Consider the following 11,909-nt stretch of genomic DNA (forward strand, 5'->3'; position numbering starts at 1 on the left):
GTTTCCCTCGGCGCTGTAGAATCACAGATTCTACACAGAGAGGCACCCGCGAGGATCGGTGTCCGACTACCCGAACCCAGTGGCTGAGAGCGGTGTTCCATCACTCCCTGAGCTCCAGCGGGTCGGGGCCGCGCCCACAGCCCTCTGGGACTGAGCCCTCCTTCACCCCCAGCCGCTCCTCTCCCCTGACAGCTCCGTGCCGTTCCCTCGGGCTCCGTCGCTGTCGCGGAGCTCAGCCCCTTCGTGTCTCTAAAGCCCTCCTCCGGACTCCCTAAGAGTCCTTAAAGTGAAGTGTGCAACCTATGCCCGGTGCTCACTGTGAGGCTGTGCTGCAGAACAGTGCAGTCCCTTCCCTTGGCCAGCTAGCTCCCTGTGCTGGACAGGATAACAACAATAATCCCACCTTTCCCAGCTTTTATTTCACATTTTCAACGCCAGGAGAAAGGGTGACAGCAAGTCCGATCCAAACCAGCCTCTAGTGCCCTAAAACAGCCACTTCTTCCATGGTGGCTGCCTGGTGGCTGGCGGGAAGCGGCAATGCCGGCCGTCCTGTGCCTGCAGCTCCTCGGCTGTCAGCAGCTCTCTGCACGCGTTCCAGGACCAGGAGTACGTGGAGAAAGTGTAGTGGAAGCGCTTGCTGCCCGTCTGCTGTCCGATCTGAGCCCCGTTGATCTTCTGCCACAGCTTGAGCAGGCTGGCCTGCTTGCGGAGAGCCAGGTTGCGCCTGTAGCGTTGGGCCACCTGTGCCTCCTGACGGAGGGGAGAGGAATTTAGAGGGCAGAATCCAATGCAGGAACCATGCAGCTCAGCCCCCACTGCAGGCATATGGCACAGATGTGAGTACGAGGCTAGAAAGCACTTCAGTGCCATGCCAGAATGCAGTGGAGGCAGGTTGTAACTAATTCACACTGATGATTAACTGTAATAAACCAAGCTATTACTATAACTCTGGTTTCATTTTTCCTTGTGCTTAGGACAAAATTGCTTGTTATTACCCACGTCTAGTTAAACTGTTCGCCAGTCTATTAGTATATAGGTTACATGGGTCCAATTCTGGAGTAACTGCTTTACGCACATTACCAAGGTAACACCCTGCTCTGAGTTATATACTATCTGCAGTCCCCGCCTCCTTGCTACTCTACCTAAGTGTTGCTACCAAGTATCATTCCATATTTCTACTAGCTATTTCCATATCTTTGCTACCAGGGTGTAACTGAATGCCACAGCAGAGAAGGGTGAGGAAATGTGAAGTGAGTGAGTGCAGAGCACGGGGCTGGACTTCACACTCACACGTGGTTGTGCCTTGCCCTTGCTGGCTGTTGGTGGGTGACGTCGTTTGTTTGGGTGCTCTGAGTTGATGGCAGGGGAGCATTTCTTGCTGCTCTGAGCAGAAGCCTTGGCTGCAGTCTGATCAAATAAAATACAGGTTTTAAGGCTTCTCCTCAGGCTTCCTTTGGTACTGTTGCATGTAGCTGAAGCACCGCCCATGTCTCTCACCTTCTGAACCTGTTTTTTCTTACTGCTGAAGCGGGTCTCCTTTGAAGGTACTGGCTCTTTCTTTCTCTGCTTTGTCTGCTTTTGCATGTCTTTTTTTGGCTTCACCAGTGTCTTTGCATCTTGTTTAGAAATCAGTGGGAAGACAGGTACCTGAGCATAGGGGCTCTCTGAATTGGACGCTTTTTCTGGCAACGGAAAATAAGAACAAGAGTCACTGACAGTGTAGCCACAGCCAGATGCCCCTTTGTTTTGCTCGTCTGGCCAGGGAAGGGCTAGGTAGGTCCCAGATTCCTCACACTTCTGAAACACGAATCTAGTCAACCACCAGAAATGCCTCTGGGGGACAATTCCTTTCTCCCTAGGAGACTCTAGAGCAGAACACCAAGAGTTTGATTTTGCATCTTTCCCTGTGAGTCTTACTGGATGGATGGACTCCTAAGGTTTGCTCCAGCTGTCTTCTGTGATCCTCTTAGAAATTACTGCCTAGGCTTTAGGAAACATAGAGTCTTGGTGCCAGCCCTATTCATAAATTTATTGACGATCCAGATGAGGGGATTGAGTGCACCTTCAGTAAGCTTTCAGATAACATCCAATTGGGAGGAAGTGTTGAGGGTAGGAAGGCCCTGCAGAGGGATGTGGGCAGGCTGGATTTCTGGGCTGAGGCCACTGGGATGAGCTTCAGAGACCAAGTGCCAGGTCCTGCACTTTGGTCATGACAACCCCATGCAGTACTATAGGCTTGGGGCTCAGTGGCTCTAAAGCTGCAAGGAGGAAAGATTTTGAGGCATTAGTTCACAGCTGGCTGCACACGTGTGCAGCCAGTGTGTCTTGGTGGCCAAGGCCAACAGCATACTGGCTTGTATCAGTAATAGCACAGCCAGCAGAGCAGGAGATGATTGTTCTTCTGTAATCAGCTCTGGTGAGGCCACATCTCACTGCTGTGTTCAGTTCTGGGCCCCTCACTACAAGAAAGACATTGAGGCCCTGGAGTGTGTGCAGAGAAGGGCAGCGGAGCTGTGAGGTGCGTGAGCACAAATCTTATGGGGAGCAGCTGAGGGAACTGGGATTGTTGAGCCTGGAAAGAGAAGCTCAGGAGAGGGCCTTATCAGTTTGCAACTACCAGAAAGAGGGATGCAGTGAGGTGGGGGTCTGCTTCCTCTCCTAGGTAACAGCAATATGTAACGCCTGGAGGTGTTCAAGAACCGTGCAGATGTGACACTGAGGGACATGGTTAGTGGGCATAGTGGGGATGAATTGACAGCTGGACTTGGTGATCTTAGAGGTCTTTTCCAACCTTAATGATTCTATGAAACTTTTGCTAATATAGAACTGAATAGGGCTGAATGACAGCATGCAAGCCTTACCTCTGAGTTGTTCCAAATAAGCTCTTGCCTCTCTTTCCTTCATCAGTGAGATGCGGGCAGCACTTAGAAAGGAAGACAAAGGATAAACCAGAACTTTCCTGTTTTTGTTGTTCTTTTTGTGACTCACGAAGAAATCAGCATGTGTCCAGGCTTTCTCACTAGTGCAGTCCCTAAACTTCTGCTGGTAGTAACTAGAAGACAAAAGAGGGCACCGTTGACCAGTGAAGCACAGCCCAAGGCCTGCTCAGCATGGGATGCTGCACGCTGACATACCTGGAAAGATATTTAAATGGTATTTACAACACCACCTTTGTAAGGTATGTACCAAAACTATGCAGGTGCTTTTGGATGTCCAACTAGACATGGAACAGTTCAGGAAATGTAGTCTTGGGCCCCTGTTATCTGTTTATCTAATTAGATAGCATGTAAATATCACAACGAAAGGGAGAACTTCCTTCTCTGACTTACAACGCTAAGGAAGCTCACCTGGAAATCTGAAATAGAGTTCTCTGGGGCAGAGCTTCCAACTCCACCAGCTTCAGCAAGACTTTGAGGAGGAGGATTCCTCTGGCATCGACATGATCGAAGTTGCCTAAGTCGTTTTTGTCAGGGACTGGAGAGGAGGAGAGCAGTCAGAGCCACAGCTGAGCCTTGCCTTACCTTCAGGGGGAGCGGAGACCCCAGCAGACCCCAGCAAGATCTGCTCAGTGGGGATCCATCCCCATTTTTGCTGGAGGGAAGCAACATGTACCTGGGTAGAGTATTTCTTACTTACATACTGTCTGGATAAAACAATTCTTGTCAGTAATGAAGGTCAGAAAGTCAGAGAAATTCATTGCTTTGTCTCCTGCAAACAAGTGGCATCTATGTTAGCAAAGCAGATTTTTGCCAGAATGAAAAGTTAGGGTGAGCAGCTCAGAGCTGGCACTGCAGAATGACTTGCTTACTAAAAACTAAGGGCAGGACTAAAAGCTTTTAAAGCTTTCACATGTAACTGGGCTGTGGAGCATGCATGAGGGAGTCTGTAACAGCAGTGCAACACACATTCATGAAGGATAGAGTCACTAGTGAGTGCTAAAGCACAACAACTCCAGCACAGCCTCTGCCTTAAAGTACATTTCAGTACAGCAATGCCCAGGAATGGCAAGGCACAGGGAGAGGGACCACTTTACATGCACAGTACAATCCATGAATGTTCTGATGCACTCACCATCAGCATCTGCACACACCAGCTTCTTGTGTGCCTCTTGCCCATCAAAGCTAATTCCCAGCTGCTTAGCAAGCACCTCCAGGTTCTGAAGGTTAATATTGCCATCCAGGTCTTTGGGGAAGAAGTTGAAAGCATCGGAGAATGCTGCAGGCAGGCAGGGAGAGGACAGCAGGTTAAACAGGGTTGGGGGGGAAGGTTCTACCTGTCTTATGTTCTTTGAACAATACAATGAACTATATTCAACAGGGAATTGAGCAGGTTGTTCCTTGCTGCCAGTGCCAATGCATCTACCTCTAAATGGTTGCTGACAGTGTAGGAAAGCTGGGGAATCTGGGGAGAGGAAGGGTAAGGTGGTATTTAATGTGTGGGGCTGGGTGAGGTGCTTGATTTAGTTCCAGCTCTGTTCTCTTGAGATTCAGCTGTCCCTCTTCCAGAAGGTGTATTGATGGTTTTCTGCATCAATCCACAGCTGCTGGGCTCCCACATACGAGGGGACACAGGATTGTCCCTTCCTTTGTGCACCCCACAGTGTGGTTATTGTGTAAGGAAGATCATGCAGTGCTGCAGGACCCATCTAAAGGTCCAACCACTCCTGTTGGTGCTGGCAACGTGTCTCCTGGGGGGAGCACATAATGAGGTAACATTACCTTTCTGCTGTTTCTTTGTCATGTTCTTCACTGCTTCACTCTCAACTCTTGTCTGAGGGATCTCTGTGAGTTCACTGCCATGCACAGAATAACAAAGAGAGATGGACAGAGTGGCAGCTGAAGCACAATGTACAACAAGCAACAGCATATTCCCTGTTTCCACCTTCATGCTCACCTGGCTGTATCTGTTTTGAGGGGATTTAACACCTTCTTCTTTGGTGGAAGCTCTGTTGCTACACAGGTTTGGGGAGCATGGCCAGGAGCAAGAGCAGCTTTCTCTGGATGTGGAAAGACACAAATAAACAGAGTTTCATGGGCTTCCCTCTCACCAGCATTCACATCTTCAACATCCCAAGGAGAGCTGGAAGGACCCCATGATGACACTTCTCCCTGTTTTGTGCTACAGCAGCACTAACTCACTGTGTCCTTCTGGCCATGGGCAGCAGAACACCCAGCAATGGAAATCCTATGTCTCCCAGCATCCCTGTTCCCTGCTGCAACACCTTCCCTAACCTGAATTCTTTCTTCTTGACACTTAAGTCTTTGATTTCCTATCCCACCACAGTGGGTACAGAGCACGACTTATACCCCCTACATCCCCTTGCCTTTCCCTTCAGAGCAGTCACTGTGTGGGACAACTTGGTGTCTCCCCACACCTGTAGAAGCTATTTTGTCTGTTTTTCCTCTCTCTGCCTCTTGTACATCGTGCTTCGTGGTACCCAGAGCTGACAAGTCACAGAGGGGAACTGTCACCAGTATTTCTGATTCACTGACCATCCACTTGTGCCTCTTTCAGCTCCTCCTGGGTTGAGTGGACACTCAGGGCAGCCAGGATGGAACCCTCACGACTGACAACATCATTGTCCTCTATGAAAACAAACCAAAAAAAGCCTCCTTGAGCACTATTCTCCTTTTAAGCATGGATATTTTTAACACCATCTTAATCATATTAGGAAGGTGCCGCTGCCTTCCGTGCACATCCAGGGCATGGAGGGAGATGAGTTAAATAAGAACCATGTTATTAATATAATTTGCCTTTCTCCATCTCTGTCCTCCAGAGAATTTAAAATCTTTTCAGCACATTAGTGAAATTAATCTTGCCTGCTCACAGGGAGGAGAAAAGCCCTGCCATCATTGCTAGGAGGGGGAAGCAGAGCGTATGAGGTGGCTCACAGATAAACCAGGCCTGTGCAGCACAGGAGAGTTGCAGCAAGAAGGGGAACAGAGGCCAGAGTGTCAGGTAAATCTTTGCAGCCCACTCTACATCTGTGCTTTCCCACCTTTGTGGCTCAGAAGTTACAACACTGACTTTGCTGTGGGCAGCAGCATGCCATTGGAAATGCACTGCAGCTGCTGGTCTGTCTGCCTCTCCCTGTACAGCTTCGTTACCAGCAGATTTGCAGCTCATTAAAACATGTGGCCACAGAGTTTTCTTTTGAAGGACTCTTGTCTGATCCTGTTTGTTGTTATGTGGCAGCAGATTTTGTTATGGGGATCTTGCTCACCTTCTCCCATGGGTGTTTGCTGGACCTTCCTCACCGCCTTCATGGGTTTACTCAGATTCATGTTCACAGTACCTGGGGAGAGGAGAGTGGAAGTAACAGACGGCTGTAGCAGCAACAAGAATAAATTGGTGGAAATTATGGCCATCAGAGCACAGGTGCTGGACCACTGGCAGCTGCTGCATGAGCCAGGGGCTTTCCTATAATGTTGGTTGGAGATTTGTTGCTTCTGAATGAAGGCATGATAGAGTTCTTGGTGAGGGTTAAGCACTGGGAAGAGGGCAGCAGGATGGTAGTGGTAGAGGAGCAGTCACATCCCTCTCTAACAGACTTTTCTCCATGTGTATTTCACAAGAGTAGGAACTCTGTATTATTGTAATACAATCAATTGTCTTGTATGTCTTGCATTAACATCACATCCTCATTGCTTGATAAGCACCAGTGAATGTATGCAGAGTGCTTTAAACTCAGCTGTTGGTTTCTAGAGATTTTTAGGCTTCCTGCAAAGGAAAAGGACATCAAAAGCTTTCTCTTACCTTCCATGTGTCTCAAGGCTTCATGCATCGGGCTCCTCAGGTGAAACTTGCTGTCTGTGGGGTCCAGGATGAAATCAAGGTCTTGAATGTTTTCCTCACCTCCTACAAGAGATGCTGGGCAATGTTTAAATGGAGCAGTGACTGGCTCTATGGGGATGTCTGAGCAATGACAGTGGCAGTGAAGGAAAGGCAGAGACCCTCACCATTCACAGCAGGATCCAGCTCCTCTGCAGGGTCAGAGCCCTGACTATCCCTGAAATCTGTGTCCTCTGTAACAAGAAAGTGTTAGAAACCTCCTCTCCATGCTGGCAGCCAGCGGAGAGAGACTTGGCAAAAAAATAAAGGTTATTATTATTATTAATAATAATAATAATAGAGACTCCTTTGCCTTTCACCTACCCTTTCCATCTGAGGATCTAAAGGACCTTAGCCACAATAATGCAATGAAACTCCCTCCCCTCCAGGCAGGGTGAGATGCTGAGGCCAAGAAAGATTAAATTCCCTCTCCATGGCCATTCATCACCCAATGATTCCCTCCATGCACTACGCTGTATGTAACTCTCTCTAGACACAAAACCCCATTTCCTTTGATACACTGAGGAATGGTGTCTGTGTCATGCCAGGACACACAGAGCCACTCGTGCCAAATCATGCAAAGCAAAAATTTAACACAAGATTAAAGGGAAGCGTGGAGAATTTCACCTCTGCTGCGTGCAAGGCATATCCTATACCATGGCCATCTGCAGGCACCCAGCAGCCTCCCTGGGTGTCTGGTTTTCTGGCTGCAGGGGCTGTGCAGAAGCAGAAAACAAGGAAGGATACCAGTTCCCACCTGCAGTGTGTCTGATGATCTGCTGCAGCTCCTCTCTGGCTGAGATGACCTCACCAGTGCCCACACCGGAGTTGGGGTCCTGACTGCTGGCTGCATCCCCTGGGGCATAGGGGGAGATGGAGCACGGCTGAAGGGGAAATACTCCTGAGGAAGGAGGGGCTGACAGACAGACAAGAGCTTTCAGGGAGGCTCTTGGCTGTAGCTTTAAGTTTTTCTACAAAAAAGGAAGTTGATGACACTGAGAACACTCACATCCACAAAGGGTTTGGTGATTTTAGAGCGTCTTGCCCCAAAACAGATTTCCAAATTTTTGGCCAGATAGTCATCTAGGTTGGAGATCCAGGCTTCCCCAGAGCACAGCATTCTCATTTCAAGCTAACCCTGACTCATTGCCGTCCTGGAGATACTGTAAAGGATAAATCCCAGAGCAACCTGGTCTGATCTCACAGCTGACCCAGCTTGGAGCAGGAGATGGCACTAGAGACTTCCCAAGGTGCCTTCCAAGCTGCACTGTTCCATTATTTTGTGCCTTGGGAAATGTCAGTATGCTGACTATAAAAGTCAATTCCTTTCTCCTCTTTATCTCCAATTCTGAAGCTTTCTGCCTGGAAAACAATCCAAATCCTGAACACCCCGAAGTGCCGACACACTCACCATCCATACTCACACCCCCCAGCGCCTGCTGGTGATCAACGTCCAGTAAACGCATTTCCATAGGGGCTGGGTGAGGCTTCAGCTCTCCTACATCGACCTGCTTTCCTGCAACCAACAGGGAAATGTTTTTCATTTCAGAAGCTTCCTAGACTTGGAAAACACACTTCTGGGTTGTGAATGGGACAGGATACACCTTCGATTAGCTGCATCAGAAGGAGCTTTGCTCATTTTTAGGTTTATTAAAAGACAACACACTTCTGCTTGCTGCAATGATGAGCGTTAAGAAGTGGGAAGCGTCTGCCTGAGTGTGTACAGAGATCCCCATCTAGTGGTCTCCAACACCAACAGCCTCCACACAGCCCAAATGTGCAGGTTCAGCGGGGTTGGAGTTGTTATCACATCGGAAATGGCTTCTCTTGGGGAACCGTGAGCAACCTCCAGTCCCACTCCTTCTCCAGGAGCACCCAGCACAGCCACATGGCCCTGTTTTTGGGGTCACAGCACCTGGTCCTCATGGTGCTAGGCCCTATCCTGCCAGCAGCCGTGCTCTTTGGCATTAAAGAGCAGGGAGATTAGCTAAACATGGTCTTGTCTCGTGCCACAGCTCAATGAGAAACTGAGATTTTCTGCATTACAGGGGCTTCAGCCCAGTGCATCCCTGTGTGGGATCCTGGCTGTGGCATGCAGGGTGGGTGGTGGCTGCTCTCTGCTGTGTACCTTCCTTGTGAAAGCTTCCATCAGCCTCCAGAAGCAGGCTTGGTTTCACCTCTCTGCCTTCTGGAAAGGAAAGAGAAGTTTGGGGTTGGAGGATTCATGAAAGCACCTTCCTGCAGGTGATACAACAGAGGGCTGCAGCCTGGAGCAGCAGCTGAGGAGCATCTCGTGGCTACTGGAACTTGGGGCCAAAGGAGAAGTGGGTGCTGGTGGATGTGGCCACAGAGTAACATGGTCACATTTTTGTTACTCCCATAGGACAACACCAGGCCCTGTGCTAAGAGCTGCCAGGATCGCCTGGGTACAGACCTGGGTACACCTCCTGGAGGCAAATGACAAATATTAGCATTGTAAATATGTATTTAATTTCTACTGTAAATTTAAAGCTGAAGATTTTGAAACTGTGATCAAGATGGAGATGATGTGGAACAGCTGCCTGAGCCCTGCAGCCAGCGTGGAGGCTGAGGGGCTCAGAGCTTCACCTCTGGGAGATACCGTGTGTTCCATGTGTCCTAAAACACATCAGAGAAGGAAGGCAAGGCTGATGCACGTGTGTGTCTGGGTTAGGGCAGTGCCTCCATTCTCACCGTGAGCCTGAGTGTGTTTCAGCCCCTTCTGCATCTCCTCCTCTGCAGGGCAGATCCCCTGGCTGTCTCCCATGACAGTGCCTGGGCTGTGAACATCAGCCTCATACCCTGCAGTGGATGAAGGAGGGTGGATGAACACCAGCATTAAGTTCTTCCATTTGAAACAGCCCCTGAATCTTGTTTCTAAACAATGCTGGGTTCATTTCAGAGGGGCACACTGAAACCAACAGTTATAAAATCACAGAATCATTAAGGTTGGAAAAGACCTCTAAGATCATCAAGTCCTACAGTCAACCCATCACCACCATGCCCACTAACCATGTCCCTAAGTGCCACATCCACACGTTCCTTGGATGCCTCCAGGACAGTGGCTCCACCACTTCCCTGGCATCTGGCTGAACTGAGTGGGGAGAACCAGGGGTTACCTTCCACCTCCAGCACAGCCTGGTCCTCCCATTCTTCCTCATAAGCGTTCATGCATGTGTTGGATGAGACCTTGCTCCTCCTACAGATGGAGATGCCCATGTTGAGCTCCTGTCCCCGAGCCTTGGGATCCTGGGTCACCCAAGGGGCAGAGCTAGGCTGTATTACCTGTGCTGGGGTGTGACCTCGGGGGGGCTGGGAGTCCTGTGCCCCTCTGCCTGGGGAAAGATCTCCATGGCATTGCTGTCCCTTGAGGCTTGCAGTTGATCTTGGTTGCTGCTCATGTCTTTGCTTTTAATTTTCTTCTTGAGCCGAGTGTGCTGTTTGTTGAGTGAAGCATCAAAGGACCGGGGGGTCTGAAATGGGAAACAGCCATAGCATCAAATCCCAGAGAAAGGAACAGGAGGCTTCAGCAGCTGCCAGAGCCATCCCAAGGCCAACCCCTTGGCCCAGATGCACCCCTGGGATTGTGGGACATTTGTAGGGGATGGGTTTGTGGTTTGCCCAGCCTCACCTGAATTGCTTTGTCTACTTTTGGCATGCCTGTCCTGCGCACCTCCTGCCTGGGTGGGTACGTCTCAGCCATCAGGATCATGCACTGCTGGGTAGATCTCCTGCCAGATGGGCACCATTCTGTCACCCTTCCCAGCCCATCAGGGAGCGTGAAGGAGCCCTATAACATGGACAGGCACAGGCTCCATCCATCCCCTCACTTACTTGGAGGTCCTGCTAGCTGTGGATGTCCTGCTGGATGTGGAACTTCTGCTGGATACAGAAATCCTGCTGGACACAGAGGTCCTGCTGGATTTGGAGGCTCTACTGGACACAGAGGTCCTGCTTGGTGTGGAGGACTTCTTGAGGGCCACCACATCTCTGGAGCTGGCAGCTTCCTCCAAGCCATGCTGTGGTGGCTGCTGCTGCTCGGTGGCTACAAGGCTGTCAGACTTCAGTGGCTTGTGGGGCTCCATCCCCTCCTTGGCTGACCCTGGTGTGAACAGAGGCACTTCAGGGCTCTGCTGGCATCCAGGTCACCCCTTTCCAGCCACCCCACCACCGGCTTACCCAGTGGTCAATTGATTACCCTGATAGCCTCAGGCATACCCAGGCAGTGTGCACCTGTCACTAAGCTCACTGCCTGGTGCCACCATTCTGCCTGATGTCACAGAATGCCTTAGACATTCCCTGGCTCAGCTCCATTGTGCCAGTGAGCACTGGGTTCCAATGGGGAACATAAAACTTCATTAGTGGCACAGGGATGGGAACAACGTTCAGGACCTGAGTACATGTGCACGTCCATCCCTCCAGCTGCTGCTTGCTGAGCCCTGAACTATACCCATAGCACCCAGTGGGATCAGGCCCCCATGCAGCCACTCTTGGCTGGAAAGACCCAGCCCTGACCCCCACACAGCACAGCTGGGGACATTGAGTGCTGCCCCAGAGCCTCCCGTTGGCCCTACTGTGTGGAATGTGGGTGTCCCATATCCCACATGGCAAACGGGAGCTGTCAGAACTCACCCTTCTGCCCCAGCTGGGGGCTGCCCACTGAGATGACCCTACAGGACTCAGCCCCAGCATCCTCACAAGTCCAACTGTGCACCCCTTCAGTGTGTTTTTCAGCATCTCGTGTACTCATAAAATGCTACTTTGGAAGGTGCCACCAGGTGTCCCTGCAGCCCTTTGCGAAGTAATGATGAGTGGGTGCCCAGGCAGCACACCCCTCCCAACTTACAGAACTTCACCCCAGCTGCCCCCCACGGTGATCCTGCAGAAGGCTCAGCCCAGCTTCCCTCCTTCGGGGGCTTTTCCAGCACACTGAAGGACTTTCAGAGACCTGCAGAAGTATGGGAGTCGTTCATCTTGCAGTGAAGAGTGGAAAATGCCAGAACTCCAGGATGCATTAGGCTTGGAGCTGCCCTGTGACCCAAAGAGCCTCCTGGAGAGAG

General features: G+C 50.4%; 2 protein-coding genes across 4 annotated transcripts; both read right to left on the reverse strand.

Moving 5' to 3' along the window:
• Nucleotides 1–41: 41 nt before the first annotated feature.
• EFCAB3 (EF-hand calcium binding domain 3) lies at nucleotides 42–7,939 on the reverse strand. Of its 3 annotated transcripts, none has more exons than XM_048926976.1 (15): nucleotides 7,841–7,939; nucleotides 7,589–7,747; nucleotides 6,960–7,025; nucleotides 6,757–6,858; nucleotides 6,224–6,295; nucleotides 5,493–5,585; nucleotides 4,894–4,996; nucleotides 4,719–4,792; nucleotides 4,072–4,215; nucleotides 3,637–3,708; nucleotides 3,348–3,474; nucleotides 2,862–3,052; nucleotides 1,498–1,682; nucleotides 1,291–1,407; nucleotides 42–750 (listed from the first exon to the last, which is right to left on the reverse strand). In XM_048926976.1, exons 4-15 carry the CDS (start codon nucleotides 6,782–6,784, stop codon nucleotides 484–486), a joined length of 1,473 nt encoding a protein of 490 aa, XP_048782933.1. In that variant the 5' UTR covers nucleotides 6,785–6,858; nucleotides 6,960–7,025; nucleotides 7,589–7,747; nucleotides 7,841–7,939; the 3' UTR covers nucleotides 42–483. The 3 variants fall into 3 exon arrangements, with proteins under 3 accessions (XP_048782933.1, XP_048782934.1, XP_048782932.1); XM_048926977.1 differs by having other exon boundaries at nucleotides 7,589–7,687; nucleotides 7,841–7,900; XM_048926975.1 differs by having other exon boundaries at nucleotides 7,589–7,874.
• Nucleotides 7,940–7,958: 19 nt separating this feature from the next.
• On the reverse strand, nucleotides 7,959–11,893 carry LOC125684355 (uncharacterized). Its single transcript, XM_048926489.1, has 8 exons — nucleotides 11,696–11,893; nucleotides 10,684–10,951; nucleotides 10,481–10,580; nucleotides 10,135–10,322; nucleotides 9,969–10,048; nucleotides 9,544–9,651; nucleotides 8,960–9,019; nucleotides 7,959–8,347 (listed from the first exon to the last, which is right to left on the reverse strand). The coding sequence occupies exons 2-8, from the start codon at nucleotides 10,932–10,934 to the stop codon at nucleotides 7,959–7,961; spliced, it is 1,176 nt and encodes a 391-aa protein (XP_048782446.1). The 5' UTR covers nucleotides 10,935–10,951; nucleotides 11,696–11,893.
• Between the last annotated feature and the right edge of the window lie 16 nt (nucleotides 11,894–11,909).

This window comes from Lagopus muta, chromosome 25, assembly GCF_023343835.1.
Source record: "Lagopus muta isolate bLagMut1 chromosome 25, bLagMut1 primary, whole genome shotgun sequence".
NCBI lineage: Eukaryota > Metazoa > Chordata > Aves > Galliformes > Phasianidae > Lagopus > Lagopus muta.

Bases quoted from the DNA above. Each gene is read 5' to 3' on its own strand.
- LOC125684355 (XM_048926489.1), bottom strand. From the start codon at position 10,934: ATGGAGCCCCACAAGCCACTGAAGTCTGACAGCCTTGTAGCCACCGAG. The intron at 10,049-10,134 runs GTAATACAGCCT...CTCCATCTGTAG, and splicing joins GAGGTCACACCCCAGCACAG to GAGGAGCAAGGTCTCATCCA. The intron at 9,652-9,968 runs GTAACCCCTGGT...CATCCACTGCAG, and splicing joins GGCTGTGCTGGAGGTGGAAG to GGTATGAGGCTGATGTTCAC.
- EFCAB3 (XM_048926976.1), bottom strand. From the start codon at position 6,784: ATGCATGAAGCCTTGAGACACATGGAAG. The intron at 1,408-1,497 runs GTGAGAGACATG...TTATTTGATCAG, and splicing joins AGAAAAAACAGGTTCAGAAG to ACTGCAGCCAAGGCTTCTGC. The intron at 751-1,290 runs GTGAGTGTGAAG...CCCCTCCGTCAG, and splicing joins AGGGCAAGGCACAACCACGT to GAGGCACAGGTGGCCCAACG.